Source organism: Emys orbicularis, chromosome 3 (genome assembly GCF_028017835.1).
Source record: "Emys orbicularis isolate rEmyOrb1 chromosome 3, rEmyOrb1.hap1, whole genome shotgun sequence".
Taxonomy (NCBI): Eukaryota; Metazoa; Chordata; order Testudines; family Emydidae; genus Emys; species Emys orbicularis.
Genome location: NC_088685.1, coordinates 204,504,461 through 204,521,850, shown reverse-complemented (window position 1 = coordinate 204,521,850; position 17,390 = coordinate 204,504,461). Strand labels below are relative to the sequence as shown.

At 39.6% G+C, this 17,390-nt stretch overlaps 1 protein-coding gene across 1 annotated transcript; it reads left to right on the top strand.

Annotated features, from left to right (window-relative positions):
- The first annotated feature begins 109 nt into the window (after positions 1–109).
- NDUFAF5 (NADH:ubiquinone oxidoreductase complex assembly factor 5) lies at positions 110–15,671 on the top strand. Its single transcript, XM_065401162.1, has 11 exons — positions 110–325; positions 2,307–2,347; positions 4,010–4,073; positions 6,756–6,803; positions 6,921–7,024; positions 7,399–7,438; positions 9,638–9,835; positions 12,202–12,262; positions 14,736–14,819; positions 15,214–15,296; positions 15,465–15,671. Exons 1-11 carry the CDS (start codon positions 110–112, stop codon positions 15,549–15,551), a joined length of 1,026 nt encoding a protein of 341 aa, XP_065257234.1. The 3' UTR covers positions 15,552–15,671.
- Positions 15,672–17,390: the final 1,719 nt, after the last annotated feature.

Genomic DNA, 17,390 nt, shown 5'->3' with positions numbered 1-17,390 from the left:
TGGCAGGCCTGCCGCGGAAGGGGTGGGGGAGCTCAGCGCATGCGCAGTGCCTCCTGGTCGGACGGACACTTTGTCTCCGCGGGAGCGAGTACCCTTTGCCTGTCCCCTCATGAGGGCCGCCGCCCTTCTCCGGGGGCCCGGCTCCCTTCTCCTACGGGGCTGCTGGTGCCGTCGCTTCTGGGCGGCGTCCGGGGAAGCCGCCGCTGCCGCCGCCTCGCCAGGCTCCGGGGCCCGGAGCCCCTTTGACCGACAGCTGAAGCGGAAGCAGAAGAACTGGGCGGCGCTGCAGCCCGAGCCCGCCAAGTACGATTACCTGAGGGAGGAGGTGAGACCCCCTCCCCCCCGCTCCTCTGGATCCGCGCTGTCCCCTCACGGCGGGACCCAGAGGGGAGATGGGACCTCGGCCGCCGCCGGTTCCGGAGGACAGAGGGGCGGGGAGCAGCTCCCCCGCCCTGCGGGGCTCTGCGGCCAGGGAGGGAAGATGGGACCGTGACGCTTCCCGCCCCTGGGTCCCGTCGGAGACCCGCCGCCATCCCCTCGGCCCGGCAAGGGGCAGGGCGAGGAGGAGGTGACGCCCCTGCCGCGAGCCCCTGCTGCGGGGGGGGGTCTCCGCACTCCCAGCGGTGCCAGTCAATGTTGTGTCTGTCACCAGCCAAACGGCTCCCGCAGCGTCATACACATAACAAAGCACATGTACGTCACCTGCATTCAATAATACTGTCTCCTTCGTTCTGCTACCAGCGTGGCCTTGCACTGCTGGTAGGACCTGCGCCATACAAACGCGTTTTTTAACAAACCCTCTTCTCCACTCATGTGCTTGTCTCCCATTTCGAGAGGGTGGGGAAGAGGAGTAAAAGGTGGGTGCTAATTTGGGTTTATAATCTAGGGTAGTAGTTGGTTAATTGGGGTGCATTGAGAATGTGCAACCATTTCCCTGAGCATGTAACTGTAAAAATGGATAGCTGGGGGAAGGAGTAATGAAAATGCGGTTTGTGGCTGTACAGGAGGAAAGGATATATAGGCAGATGCCACTTCAGCTCTTTCAGGCTTTTGCGAACATGCAACACTCACTTGACAAAGGGTTAGGGTGCATCCATCTACAATGTGGTTTATACAGTGGAGTACAGTATTAATGATCACATGCATCTCCCTCCTCCAGAGGTAAAGGGTGTCAGTGTAAGGTGTTCAGGGTCTGGCTGGGTACTGAACAGATCCTGGCTGTACTCCCCCTGGTTATCCCCTTTCTGGCCCATGCTGAAACCTCTTCCTTGTCTGCTGGCTGGGGTGGAGGGGAGAAGCCTGTTTCTCTTCTTTAGAGTGTGGGGTTCCTTCTCTTCAGGATGCAGTGTCCACAGTGGTTACAGTGGAGGTGGTAGGGTCCCTGATAGGTAAAGCACCCAGTTCATAAAAGGCACAGGTCAGGCAGGTGACTCCAAAACTTATTTTCCTTCACCTTCTGTTCTCCTTCCTCAGCCCCTTCCCCTTTTGCAAGGCACTAAGGGCTTGTCTACACTGGCACTTTATAGCGCTGCAACTTTCTCACTCGGGGGTGAGAAAAAACACCCCCCGAGCACTGCAAGTTTCAGCGCTGGAAAGTGCCAGTGTAGTGAGTGAACCAGCGCTCGGAGCGATTCCTCTTGTGGAGGTGAGTTGTTTTAACAGCACTGGGAGAGGTCTCTCCCAGCACTATGCCGCGACTACACAAGCCACGTGAAAGCGCTGCTGTAGACGTGCCCTGAGACTCCTGCCTGGAGAATGAGTTTTGCTATCTTCTTTGCCAAGTTACTGCCAATAGTCTTGTTCCTGTGAGAGTGCCATAATGTGAGATAGACTTCTGGTAGCTTTGACTCCTGAGCAGCACAGTCTGAAAGTGCTACCAGACAGGTTGCTCCTGAAGGGAATATTGTGTTGTGGGATTGCACGTGTACTGCTTATGGTGGCATAGGTTTCTGCATGTCCACATTGCTACTGTGCTTGTATAGAACTATACAAGCAAGGGGCTTTGCTCCTGAAAAGGAGCAAAACTATGCCAGAAGAAGTGGAGGGTTCTGCTCGTAGGTAACAAAATTAAGTGTGGATGCATGCAATGCTGTCCTGAAAAACGTGTGAGCTTCACTGGGACAACTTTTAGTGTAGACCTGGCCCAGGATTCTGTGATTTGACCCTCTAACAGCCCCTCCCTCTTTGTCCCCACCCTGCACTGCTAACAAAAAAAACCTTTCTACTCTCAGGGAGAACAGGGATGGGTAGCTGATGGTTAATTCTTATTTATAACGCCTGTATCTTAATCTCTTGCAATTCTCTAGGTTGGTGGCAGAGTAGCAGACCGGGTATTTGACATAACCAGGTAAGTTAATAATTTTGAGCAAGAGATATCCAGTATCTGTTGACTCTGGAATCTACCCAGTTAAAAGTATGAATTAAAGTAGATTCTAGTACTATATCTGTCTGAGTCCCCTTGCCAATTTTTGTGGTTCAATCACCACATTTTCTTAAGTTTTCTTTTTTCCCTACTCTTGTGTTTTGTAAGGCCCATATTTGGGGAAAGTAAAGGAGTTGAATATTCAGGAAAAACTGTGAAGCTGACTATAGATCGAATACTGTCAAATGTACAAAGTTAAAAGAAAAAAATAAATATTTTCCCTCTGATCTTTCAGTTACAGTAATTGTAGGTCTTGTTTGTGTTAAAACACTTTCAAACAGAAGTTAGATTTATAGTGTCCCTTTAGTAAAAATTCAGTTCTCAGGTATTTCAGAATTTACATAATATCAGAGCTGGCAAACTTACGAGACTCCCATTGTCCACAGGTTATTAGGGAAGCTGAGGAGAAGCTGAGCAAGGTCCAGGGGCAACGTCCTAGTTATTGGCCTAGTCTCCCCTTGCTGCGTGTGTGCCCTCCTCCCTGCCCCACACACAAAGTGGGAGTGGGAAGATTGGTGGGATCGCTATCAGCGCGCTGTCTCTGAATGCTATATAGGGGGCCCAGTCTTTTGTTTCAGTCTGTAGCTATTAGATGTCTGAATGTGAAGTTCTCCCCCCCGCTATCCCCCTTTCATCCCTGTTCAGCTGGCAGGAGAAAAAGAGGAGCTTGCTGCAAAGTGAGTGGGGCAGTACAGTACTGTGCTAAATGTAAACTACTAAAATAATAAAGGGAAAGTTTAAAAAAAAAAAAAAAAATTTGACAAGGCAAGAAAACTGTTTCTATGCTTTTCATTTAAATTAAGATGTTAAAAACAGCATTTTTCTTCTGCATAGTTAACTTTCAAAGCTGTATTAAGTAAATGTTCAGTTGTTAAACATTTGAAAGAACAGCCATAATGTTTTGTTCAGAGTTACGAACAGCCTCCATTCCCAAGATGTTCATAAAGCTGAGATTCTACTGTAGTAGCAGTTAAACTGAACATCTTGTAAATAGTGCTTTGCTGCTGTATCATAAAGCTGTGAGCAGCAGCAGCAGAGGCAGTGCAACTATATGTCTGCCAAGTCAGGAAGTCAGCACTACATGGATTTACACTGGTTCACAAGTTTTAGTTCTGCAGATGTTTATGGTTTATACTCTCGCCGTTGGTAGGAGAAGCTTGCCACTGTTACGTGAGAAAGTAGATTTTAAAAATTGTGTAAGATGTCCTTACTGTCCTTCTCAAACATTCACTTATTTTGGAAGCCAGTGTTTTATTCTATAGAAACTTGAATTAAAGTTAGAGACTTAACATAACTTTTATGTAAATAGAACATATAATGAAGTTGCATATTTTTATTTTCTAGAATTATTGTGGCAAGAAAACACACGTGAAGTCATAAATGGGGGAAATAGCCCTCAAGTTACATGCATCAAGTGCCATTAAAGGAAATATGGGCAATATACACCAAAGGAAAATGACTTTAAGCTGTTTATATTGACATTAATTGAAATCCTATTTAGTCAGAAAAGATATTTGGAACTTCATAAATTTATGAAATATAGTAGTTTTACTTGCATGCTAAGGAATTTACAATTCTTTTGCTTAGAACGTTCTCTCTTGCGTTGGATGTTGGTTGTGGAAGTGGCTACATAGCTCAGTATCTCAACAAGGTACTGTATGTTTGTGCTTGTGTCTAAAAATAGTACAAATTATTCTTGTAAAGCTGTGCTGTTCACAAATGAAACTTAGAGATTCTTCGAAATCTCATGTTAACTTTTTGCTTCTTAATTCTTAAGTCACAGTTTAGAGGTGTAATTCTCCCACCCTCACCTCTAAAATGTATTGCCATGAAAGATGTACACTAGACCAGGGGTTCTCACAACAAATTTTTGGGTGGCCTCAGAGTGCAGCAACCAACTCTTGCTGCTGCCCACTCTGATAATTTTTCCTAAAATAATTAACTTTAGGAAAAACAAATAAATATGCACATACACATGTCCAAATCACTGTAATTTATTTATGTAGGGGGTTTTTTGTTTTGTTTTTTTGCAGTCTCAACAATTAAAAATAATGTACAGTTGTCTCTATTCTTTACTGGACTTAAACAGAATAGAAACACAAATAAGGTGCTTTGCATGCTTTGCCTTTTTTGGTGGGTGTTTTTTAAGAATTGCTAGCTAGTAAGTCTGCTATTGTGAAAAATGATGTTTGTCTCTTTGTTAATATTATTTTTCACAGCAGACTTGCTAGCTAGTTGGAAGTCTGTGAAAAGTGATATTAACGATATCACTTTTCACGGCAGAGTTACTCAGCCCTGGCAAGAGGAGAACAAATTAAGCCCTGGTTGGAGAGGTGGGTAGGGGGCCCAGGGGCGATGGGGGGGGGGAGGTTGGTCCAGGGCGGGAGCCTGGGGTACTGCTGCATGGCTGGGGACTGGAGGAGGCAGCGGGTGCCAGGGGCAACGTGTCGGGGGATGAGTCCAGAGCTGGAGCCCAAAGCCCTGCAGATGGGGGATGGAGCCTGCCGCCACAAGGCCAGAGATTGCTGCCCACGACCCCAGAGCTGAAGCCCAAGCCCCACCACCCCCAGGAAGGTGTGGAACTCATGCTGGCTGCCTATTCCTACAGTGTTTGTGCGTCCTGAAGGGGAGATGGACCAGCCCCTGCTGGTGGCCTCAGGGGAGGAGTTGATGCTTTGCCTCCCCTCCCCCCCCAATCACTTTCCAGGAGGCTAGATAGTTCAGTCTTTGTCACTTCAGTTAAAACTGCCAACAAAGATACCAATTGCAATAGTGGTTCAGTTAAAACTGCCAACAAAGATACCAATTGCAATAGTGGTTCTGTGATGTGAACCATCTTCCCATTATGAACGGAACTGAGACCACTGATTCCTTTCACACAGATCACTGAATCATCAGTAGATGGTAACTTAGTTTATAGCACGTTGGGTCAGACTTGAACTGGTGTTCTTAAGATGAAAAGTCCTATCACCGACTCCTCCATATTTAGACTTTGTTACTGGAAAGTAACCAGTAAGACCATAATTAAATTTTAGCACATAAGATAAACTGAGGATCTATTCCTTTTTGGTAGTCTTTTGTTTTTATGAAATACTTTAAAATACTGTTTTACACAGTTGTTTGCAGTGTTGTTGTTGCCAAGTTGGTCCCAGGATATGAGAGACACAAGGTAGGTGAGGTAATATCTTTTATTGACCCAAATTTTGTTGGTGGAAGGTACGTGCTTTTGAGCTACACAGAGCCCAGACCTGAAGAAGAGCTCTGGGTAGCTTAAAAGCTTGCACCTTCCACCAACAAAAATTGGTTCCAAAAAGATATTACCTCACCTACCTTGTCTTTCTAAAATAATAACTCTTCCGGGGCAACATTGTGCTTTTCAGTAGATAAGTTCAGTTGGTGATAGTATACAGAACATACATGCATCCAGTGTGTAGTGGCATAAAGAGAAGCTTTAAGGCTAATTCATCTGATTCTGAAGTAGCAGATTAAACTAACCTTTATTGACTGGAGTAGACAAACTGATTAAAGCAAAAAAATTTCTAAAACTGTGTACAGTATCAAAGCTGCGCATAGTGTAAATTAAGTCTGTAATGACTTTAAAACTATAATTCCTGGATTTTCTTTATGCTGACAGTAGCATGACGCCCAACACTAACCTCTTCTCCAGCACTTTACTATAATTTTCTTAATGGGTTTTGTCATCATAATGCATCTCCTGGTTATCTGAAGGCTGGATTAATGTAATGCACACATTGGGATGCACCATAAGGCTCTTCAGAAACTAAAGCTAGTGCAGAACCCCCCACCACCTCCTTGATAAATGGAGTCTCTTGCCCTGAATGTGTATCAATCAGTGCTCCATGATCTGCACTTGGTTTCCTGTGGGTTTTTGGGTGAAGTTGAAGGTGTTGGTATTAACCTATCAAACCTTCCTACCTGAGACTTTTTCTCCATGCTATACTGCCATGGATAAGATCTTCAGATGTGCTCAAGCTGGACCCATCTCAGAATAAGAGGTGGGGGCTCTGACAAGGCTTACTCTGTAAGCCCTTTTTAAATTTGTGTTATGCCCTTACCCCAGTCTGAAATAGCACAAATCTGTTGACCTTAACATATGCTTGGCAGTGTGGCTTGATTAGGAGGGACGCTGAAGAAGCAAACATTGTTGGAGGGGAAGGTGTGGGGAGAATGCTTAATGGATTTTTTTTATTTTTGAGGTTGTCTGTTTTTACTTACTGTATTTAAAATATTTGTAAGACACCTAAAGCGTTCAGAGAGATTGCCTCTTGTTGGTTTATAAATCTAAATATTTGACAGATTTTTCTTATTTCAGGAAACAGTTGAAAAACTTTTTCAAGTAGATATGGCAGAGAATGCTCTGGTGAGTAGCAATCTGACTTCTGCCTGCCATGTTTTAATTCCACAATACTGAGAAATAAAAGAAATATAGCATCAAATGCAGTTTGAAATTCTGTGTATTTATTCTAACCTGACTTAGAAAAATACTATGGAAACTGAAATCCCCACTGTCAGTATTGTAGCTGATGAAGAATTCCTTCCCTTCAAAGAAGACACATTTGATCTTGTTGTTAGCAGTTTAAGGTTTGTATTAATCATTTCACTAAAGTTTAATGTTTGTAAAATCAGATAAGGGGATAGTGATGTTCTTGCCCAAGAACATAAAGGGTTTAACTAGGCAATGGCATTTGAATGGTATTTCAAAAGTCAAGCATTTTCTAGTCTTAAAGATCTTTGATAGTACTGTATATGAATTTAGTCATTCTTGAATACTATCAAATTTGTTGTGCAGATATTTGACAACTTGTATAATTACATTAAAAACTTGTATTGGGGAAGAGTTGATGATAGTTCTTTGCTTTGGCTTCTGAAGTGTTTTTTGCTGTGACAACTACTTGCCTTTACTCAAATTGTATTCACCACTTAAACCTTAATAAAATGTACACTTTATATTTTAGTTTGCATTGGGTGAATGACCTTCCTAGAGCTTTTAGAGAGGTAAGAAAAACTGTTGCTGTTACCGGTAATCAGAACTAATTTTGGTTTGCAGTTACTTCTCATATGTACTTCCTTCCTCTTTTGCTTATTTCTAAGATGTATATGGACAGCTTGTGTTGAAATATTTTTGGTCGTATCCCTAGAAGTCTGATTAAATATGATTTTAATACTGTCCACCCATTTTGTTGTTGTCTGTCATTAAGAGGACTCAAATTCTGCTACTTTGAGACATTAGCTAGAAAAGAAATGACACCACTCTTCACATACTTTGTATTGATAAAGGTTTAAATACCTGAGATGAAAAAATTAACAGCTGTGAATTGATGTATCCATATTGATTTTGATACCTTGTTAAAATTGTCATTTGGTTAACCCGTGGAAAACGTGTCTTCCTGAGTGATAACCAAACATATAACATAACTTGTACACACATTCCAGTCTCAAAGCAGTTGATAAAACATGTTATGTTATGTTCAACTTTCTTAGATTGCAACAATTTTCCATGCAGAAGTATTTCTTACATCAGAATCTCTTTCAAATTGCAGCTAGATATAAAGGAATTTTCTTCAGTTAAAAACTGCTTGTGCTTTATGACTAACTTCCTACTAGGTAACTTTTGGACCAATGGCTTAAAGTAATGGATTTGCAGCTAACTTCTTAAACTTATGCCACATATACTTGATAGTTACTGAATGATGCTGTCTGCTGACTAGCTGATCAAATGTCTCAACATTAGCACAGAATAAGACACCTTGGCTGATAACCTGATTAAATACTACTCATTCCCCCAATATCTTGCATTGCACATTACTTTGTAAGTCAGATCACTTACGTATTTTATATAAATTATCTGTTTCATCAGAACTGGATGATTTAAAAAAAAAAGGTATCAGTCAAGAGCCTTTTTACCTCAATGACATTAGTTGGAATTCATCTGAGGCAAGTGGTGACTGAAAGTTGTTACTATCTGATAATCTGTTTGTTACCTGACTTATTTTATTTGTCCATTCATAGTGGACAGTTTTCTATGCTAAGCAAAATATTTATGAAGCTTGTTGGCACTCTCACAAGAGGGGTTCAAGAATTCGAGTGTTAAAATGTTCTTTCAACTTAGGGGTTTCTCTGGATCAGAGATGGTTATACTACTACACGATCTAAGGACAGACTGTTATCACAAATTCCTCCACTTGTCACTCATTCACAAGAACAAAAATCACTTTTGGAAAGTGATGGAAGTCTACTTCTCTATCCTAAACTCTTAAAATTCAAACTATTTACAATGCACCTCTGGAAAAGTATGGCAAAAATACATAACCTGTCCTACTGTATTTTCTGTTCACAAGTAAATAGCTGCAGATGTTCTTGTGTCTGTTAAGAATTTTCCATGCAGATATAATAGTCTTGCCTATGCATAGGCATGTTTTGAATTTAATGCGATTTGGTAGTACTTGGTTTCCTAGGGAATTGCTCCGAGGCACAAATGCAAAATGATGACTTTGGTTCAGTATGGAAGATTTTATAGCCTGTTATGCCACTAAAAACTTTGGCAGGACCTCCTCATGTTAATAGAACCCGATACTCTTCTCAGAAATCCAGGCACACTCTTAAGATCCATCTTGTGTGCACAATTACTTATGTTTCAGCATACAAAATCAGATAACATTTGCTTGAAAACGGTCAGTTAAAAGTACAATTGCCTTGCCTTTGCTAAATCAGTGGGAGTTGGACTGGGCCCTGAATCATCATGTGATATTAAATTTCACTCAGTTGCATTCTGTTATTGCAGCAATTTAAAAACAAATTATGTTGAATGAATGTTTGGTATAGTGTGTGATAAAGAAATTTGACTAACGTATCTTACAGATGCGGATTACTGCTGAGCTCAGACAGCAAATTGAATTGATTACAACAAACACTTTCCTTTATTTTATCTAGTCTTACCAGGTATTTTAATATTTCCTGTATAAAATGAACTAAAAGTAGAACCTCCAACAGAAATAAAACATCCAACTTTAAGCTTCTTGTTTCTTTAACCCTAATTCTTCAAGTGCTAGAAAGTAAGGGGAGGAGATACTCAATGTTTCAGTGATCTTGGTGCTTCATCCTTTCTGTACAGGCAAAAAGAAAACTTTTAAGAACTTTGTACCAGATAGTAACATTTGCAGACCTTTAATATTAAGCAGATTTTCTGTATTATAGATTCATCAAGTCCTTAAGCCAGATGGAGTATTTATTGGTGCCATGTTTGGAGGAGAAACTCTGTATGAACTTCGCTGCTCTTTGCAGCTAGCAGAACTGGAAAGAGAAGGAGGATTCTCACCACATGTATCTCCCTTCACTGATGTCACTGACTTAGGACATCTGCTGGGAAGAGCTGGCTTTAACACATTGACTGTGGTAATTATCAATATGATGAGTGGAACAGTTTTGGAAAATTAACAGTGGTGCCAATGAGGAATACTAAACTCCTTGGGTTCTAGGATAAAGGATGTTGGTTTGTTTCTATTAGCCTTTCAATAGGGAGGTAATAGAGCAAATAACTTGGGCATGGCATATCTCCATGGGAAAGGCAGCATGATTCTTTAGCAAAGGCAGGTTATCTTCATGGAAACTAATACAGAAATGTACTGTTGATCTGTGTTCATGGTTTCAAAGCTTTAGGAAATTGCAGTGGAGAAGACGTTACCTGCCTTCGTAGGACTGGTTCTGTCTTGAGCATAAGTAGTCTGCTCTTAATTTTACTAACAAGGAAGTCTGACTTGACTAAATCAGAGGTGAATGTCATAGCTAAGGTGATAGTGATTTTCCCTCTTTATATTTCTAGCTCCAAAGATCAAATAGGTGCTGAGACTAGCAATAATACATGTCATAAGGTGGTATTAGGTAAAAACTTGTTACTACAGTCATAGGTGCAAATTAAAAACTTAAGTTGGTGAATGACAAACCACATGAACTTGTACTCACCTTGAAATTAACTGTCCAAAGCATCTCAATGTTTTTATGAAACTAAATAAATACATATAAACATATTAATTAAATGAGTGCATTTACTAGGTATACTAGACATGACCTAATTGATAGTCAGTCACAAAACTACAATTGTGCCCAGACTCCTAAAGTTGCCTCATAATTGTTGCTAAACTGTGTGTACTACATGCCTTGAGCTTTACAATGAACTAAACCTTTTCTTTCTTTAACATTAATTGAGGTAAATATTTTCAATTTACATGTTGGAGGTGTTTAAATATGGACATAGGTGCCTAACTAAGTGGCCTGATTATTCGGAGATGTGGGAACCCACTGTTCTGGTTTAAGTCAATTGCTCATTTGCCGTAGCAACGTAGATGTGTTGTAATTAAGTACTGTGTGTTCTGTATGAAAAGTATCTTGACTGAACTTGTATTGAACCTTGCTATAATTTTAATTTAGTAATGCATTGAAGAACAATCAACGTATTAGATCTGTTGCTGTTCATGTCAGGACTGTTACACACTGGTATTAGAAATATGGACCACAAAAGCAATTTGTATTCAAAATGTGTAAACTTTGGGTACATAGAGATTGGAATATTATATGCATGTTCTTTCATAGATGTTTAAAACCCCATACATGGAAATGGACTTGCAGAAGGTGATCTTTTACTTGAGCAGTGTAAAACAACTCTTGTAGTTTATGGAGACTGACATCTCCATTTGGTGGACTGTGTATACCTCTTGCAAAGGGAGTTTGAAGTGTCAGAGTAATTCTGGATGCTCTATACCAGGGGTAGGCAGCCTATGGCACGTGTGCCAAAGGAGGCACGTGAGCTGATTTTCAGCGGCACTCACACTGCCCGGGTCCTGGCCCGGTAACCGGTCTGGGGGGCTCTGCATTTTAATTTAATTTTAAATGAAGCTTCTTAAACATTTTAAAAACCTTGTTTACTTTACATACAACAATAGTTTAGTTATATATTAGACTTATAGCAAGAGACCTTCTAAAAACGTTAAAATGTATTACTGGCACGCGAAACCTTAAATTAGAGTGAATAAATGAAGACTCGGCACACCACTTCTGAAAGGTTGCCGACCCCTGCTCTATACCTTGAGTAGTAGAGAGGCTTATACTGTTTTTAAAATCGATAGGTACGAGATTGCAGTGTTTCCTTTAGGATGCGAAACTCCCTTCTGTCATCCATCTCCTGATTGTGCTTTACAAGGGACAATAATCCATTGCTTCCCTTGAAGACCACAGCATCAGCTAGTTAGGAATTTGGCAGCACTGAATTGGTTGCCTCTTTACTTCTATTTACAATTTAACTTGTTTATATAAAATCCTGTAGTTTTGACACCTGGCTACTTTAGCCTTCCTCTGGTCTCAGCACCATTATAATTTACTGAGATCAGCTGAAGTGGTGTTTTTGCACCTAGAGGTCCAGCAAGGCTTGGCTTGGTTAGCTTCTGGTCCACACAACTTTTTTGAGACCTTCAGACCTACTAGTAAAAATGTAAGACACTAACGGTCAATTGCTATTTTTCTCTTCCTTTTGCTTATAATGGCACTTTAATCTGAATTTGGTGATTCAAATTGAGTTACTAAATATATTTCTATAGGAATGTAGACATGGCTATCCATGTGTAATGTTTTTCTTAGTGTAATTATGTTGCATAAATGGAAGACAAGCAGTAAAACAACTTGTATAGTCTTGCAAATTATTTTCTTTTCATAGAGCAATCTCTTGTTTTGCTTTAGTTACCTATACACTTGAATTAAACATTTTTTAGGATACTGATGAAATTCAAGTCAACTATCCAGGGATGTTTGAGGTCATGGAAGATTTGCAAGGCAAGTACATTTTTCACAAACAACGTGTAGGTTATTGTTCAAAATTGGCTAAATACAATAAGGTGTGGTAGTATTTGGAGGCTAGAGGTTGTGCCTGTTTCTTAACTCCAGCTAAACCTTGCAGAAAAGTTCTCCTGTTATCCGAGAATGGTGAAATGCTTGATTAGGAAGAATTATTCATTCTAGCCTTGGAATGCCTGAATTTACATATTAATTGGGCTGTCAAGTGATTAAACAATAATAGAATACAATTTATTTAAATGAATTGTATGTTTTCTACATTTTCAAATATATTGATTTCAATTATAACACAGAATACAAAATGTACAGTGCTCACTTTATATTTATTTTTGATTACAAATTGCACTGTAAAAAACAAAAGAAATAGTATTTTTCAATTCACCTAATACACGTACTGTAGTGCAATCTCTTTATCATGAAAGTTGAACTTACAAATGTAGAATTATGTAAAAAAAAAAAAAAAAAAAAAAAAAGAAAACTGCATTCAAATATAAAACTTAGAGACTGCAAGTCCACTCAGTCCTATTTCTTGTTCAGCCAATCGCTCAAACAAGTTTGTTTACATTTGCAGGAGATAATGCTGCCTGCTTCTTGTTTACAATATCACCTGAAAGTAAGAACAGGTGTTTGTATGGCACTGTTGTAGCTGGCGTCACAAGATATTTACATGCCAGATGCGCTAAAGATTCATATGTCCCTTCATGCTTCAACCACCATTCCAGAGGACATGCGTCCATGCTGATGGTGGGTTCTGCTCAATAACAATCCAAAGCAGTGCGGACCGACGCATGTTCATTTTCATCATCTGAGTCAGATGCCACCAGTAGAAGGTTGATTTTCTTTTTTGGTGGTTCGGGTTCTGTAGTTTTTGCATCAGAGCATTGGTCTTTTAAGACTTCTGAAAGCATGCTCCATACCTCATTTGTCTCAGATTTTGGAAGGCACTACAGATTCTTAAATCTTGGATTGAGTGCTGTATCTATCTTTAGAAATCTACATTGGTACCTTCTTTGAGTTTTATCAAATCTGCAGTGAAAGTGTTCTTAAAATGAACAACATGTGATGAGTCATCATCCAAGACTACTATAACGTGAAATATATGGCAGAATGTGGGTAAAATAGAGCCAGAGACATACAGTTCTCCCCCACGGAGTTCAGTCAATAATTTAATTAACGCATTATTTTTTTAATGAGCGTCATCAGCATGGAAGCATGTCCTTTGGAATGGTGGCCGAAGCATGAAGGGGCATACGAATGTTTAGTATATCTGGCATGTAAATAGCTTGCAATGCCAGCTACAAAAGTGCCATGCAAACGCCTGTTCTCACTTTCTGGTGACATTGTAAATAAGAAGGAGGCAGTATTATCTCCCGTAAATGTAAACAAACTTGTTTGTCTTAGCGATTGTCTAAACGAGAAATAGAACTGAGTGAACTTGTAGGCTCTAAAGTTTTGCATTGTTTTGTTTTTGAGTGCAGTTATTTAACCAATAAAAATCTACATGTGTAAGTTGCACTTTCACAATAAAGTGATTGCACGCACTACAGTACTTGTATAAGGTGCTATCATCCAATCAGTTTTTCCCACATGCAACCACATATCAGTTCCTTGCACAGAGTTCCCTCTGTCCTTTCCCCTCCCAGGCTCTCTAGTTCCTTCTTTAAGTTTCCCCTGAGAACCATTACCTTTCCCCTGAATTTTGGAGGGGCTAGGGATAATCTCCTCCCTCCTCCTGATCTATTTTAGCCTACAAAGAAGAATTTGCTGTCTCCCTAATGCTCTCTTTGCTGGCTACTGTTTGTAGAACCAGCTCTATCTCTGTTGCTGTACAGCTCTGTAGGAGCAAGTTGAGTGCTGCAAGAGGGCAGAGCCGCTGGACAGATTTTAAATGGCCTTTCATGAGAGGCTGCTTAAAAATCAGAATATTCAGGTAGCTGCTTAGGAGCTAAAGAGAGGGAGCCTTAAATCAGAGTGTGAAGAAACTGGAAGACTTCTCGGCATGAAACCCTTGTTATTACATTGTTGCAGATATATCACTGTTGCCTCTATATAGTCACTTTATACTTCTGTTTAGTATCCTTTTTAAAAAATCCATAAATAATAATGGAGGGGTAGGCTTAATCATCAGTATTCAGATTCTGGAAATAAGCAGACTAACTTGCTTATTTAAAAAAATCAAGACCATTACATAGCAGAATAAGTCTTCTGGACAATAACATAGTGAAATGGCTAACTTTATAACCATAAATTGTAATACAAGCTATGCAAGGCTTTTGCATCTTCGCAATGTAAAGTAGATGTTCCCTCGAATCAAATCTCTGTATGCTGTACCGTTCTATTTGGAGGATTCTGCCTCTGTATTGACTTAATATAAACGTGTGATTTACACATGAAATTTCAAACTCATGGTGTATACTGTATCTTTTTTTTTAAAGCTGAAACCTATTTTTAGGTATGGGAGAGAGTAACTGTTCTTGGAATAGGAAACCTATCCTACACAGAGAAACCATGTTGGCAGCTGCAGCAATATATCAAGGTAGAAGTACACATTTAATAGCTATCTTTTTAGCCTTCATTGGTTCTATGAACATACCTCTTTTCCATGTTACCTTTTCTTTTTTTTTTTTTTTTTACTTTTCTTATCTAAGACACAATGTGGTTCTCTATTTTTAACACAAAAGTACCATTTATTTTTGTAATATCTTTTTAATAGTAATTACTGTAGATTTGTAATAGATTCACATTTTGTATTCTCATCTTGTCTTCTGTCTTCTATACCTTATTACAATCAGAATTTTAAGGGTCTTCCTTTCCTCACAGTAAAAATAGCTTTCAAAAATGTATAGTTGCTTTCAGCAAAAACTGTTGTCAGATTCAACATTGCATACTTAATTCTTCAATGTATATAAACCCATTTCTCTTTTTAATAGAAATGTATGGAAGTAATGATGGTTCAGTACCTGCTACATTTCAGATTTATTACATGATAGGCTGGAAATTCCAAGAGTCACAGGTAACATGAAGCCTATCCATTGCTTTATGCTTGAATGTCAATAACTCCCATATTTCATAAGATAGCACCTTTTTTGTTCTAAGCAACTAAGGGGCTCTTTTTAAAGGCTTGTGTGATTTGTTTTGAACATAAAGATGAGCCCTTTGTTCGTTTGTTTGTTTTTTTCAGGCAAGACCTGCCCAGAAAGGTTCTGCAACAGTGTCATTTGGCGATCTGGCAAAAATAAATTCACTTATTTCAAGAGAGAAAAAGTAGTTCATCCAATGGCTACGACTGAACTGGATCTTTTATGGAACTTCGCATTGCAGATATTCTACAGTTGTCAGGTTTCTCCTGTTAATGTCATTTTGAAGAGCTAATAAAGTAGTTACAGGACTCGGTTTATGTTTTGTTCAATGCATAGCAGTAAGAGAACAACATAGTATCCATTAAAATTTCTATAGAAAGATGTTATCAATACATTAATAGAAGGGTGAAACTTCTTTTTTGGTAACTGACAGTTTTCAGATGTAATGTCTGTATTCACCATTTCAGTGCTAAGGACTGCTCCAAAGGGGGTAACTTTTTGTTAGTATTTGTGTACTCTGGGAGTAACGATATAATGATATTAAAGAGAGCATCTGCCTGGGGCTGTGAACAGGACTTTCAACTGAACTAATAGGGAAAAAAATCTGCAAATACACAGATCCAATTTAATATACAAGTAGTCTGAAGATCTGTTTTTTTTTTTTTCTTTGGGGGCCTCAAAATATGGGTAAAAACACTTTGGTCATCAATTGTTGAAATTCTCATGTTTGACCTGTATGTAAAGAAGTGAAGGAAACCATACTTGTGAGAGAAAATAGCTGAGCTCCTGAGCAAAGTAAGTATATTACTTCAAAGTAGGTACAACTAAACACAGTTTCCGTGAGATCATTATTTTCTAGCAACAGTGATCCACGGTGTGCATTGAGTGAAAGGACCCAGGAAATGCAGTCATTGGAGCCTAATTCTTTACTTCATTATTTGAGCAAGACTACATCAATGAGGCATGGCAATGCTATTTGTCTCTACACTGACTTGCATTCTAGTGCTTTAAAGAAAAGCTACATCACCTACAGTAATGTTGAAGATACCCCAAACATCACATCAAGGGCAAGGACAATACCAAGCTGGTGCCCTGACAACAATGCTGTTCAGCCTAGGGAGCTTATGCAATAGTCTGTTAGTCAACATGGTGGAACCCATGTAGAAAACATACTAGTCTGTACGTGAAGTACACTAGCTCTTTAGTTAGTAACAGTGGAATAAGTATTCACCAACACTAAATTAGTTTTGTGGAGGGTCTAGTTTCATGGTATGAATCCTAAAGTGAGAGTTCTAAATGGGAGACAAGTCTCTTGTGTTTCTCTCTCACAGACAGAAACTTCCCTCTCCTTGGCTGAGTAATATCACTGACAGGAAGGGGGAACATCTCGTTTTTGAGTTAATAGACATTTTTCTGGGCAGCTTGCAGTGTCTGGCCTCTACTATTTAATGTAACTAATTTATGACAGCTTATTTTAAAAAGGAAACAGTTGCCTATCAGACATCCACCTTTACTTTGGAATCCAGAACCCCGAGCAACCAGCATATAGTCATTTTAGAGCTGGTATTTGTTAAATAACTATTCCTCCTATTCCCCTCAAGGTGCTAAGCCCTTTAATGCTATATCCTATCGTATTTGACAGCAAAGGAATTGCATTTTTTACAGCAACAACTTTGCTGTATTACAGGTACAGGATAGTACACATGAACAGCATTAGTAGTAATCCCAAATAATATTTATACACAATGTGGCTGACCTAATTTCAGGCTTTTTATATCTAGATTTTCAGCCCTAAATTGCATTGCAACAGTTGAACATTGTGCTGTCAGCACTGTCTTAACTCAGTCCTGGTCTACACTACACAGGTCAACATAAGGCAGCTTACATGGACCTAATTATGTCAGTGTCAACACTACAGCCTTGTACTGCCAATCTAAGTCCTCTACTACACTGCCATAATGCCCACCTCCACAAGAGGCATAGGGATTATGTTGGTGTAGTTAGGGTGATGCAGTGTCTGTGTAAAC

Bases quoted from the DNA above. Each gene is read 5' to 3' on its own strand.
- NDUFAF5 (XM_065401162.1), top strand. From the start codon at position 110: ATGAGGGCCGCCGCCCTTCTCCGGGGGCCCGGCTCCCTTCTCCTACGG. The intron at 14,820-15,213 runs GTAGAAGTACAC...TCTTTTTAATAG, and splicing joins AGCTGCAGCAATATATCAAG to AAATGTATGGAAGTAATGAT. The intron at 15,297-15,464 runs GTAACATGAAGC...TGTTTTTTTCAG, and splicing joins GGAAATTCCAAGAGTCACAG to GCAAGACCTGCCCAGAAAGG.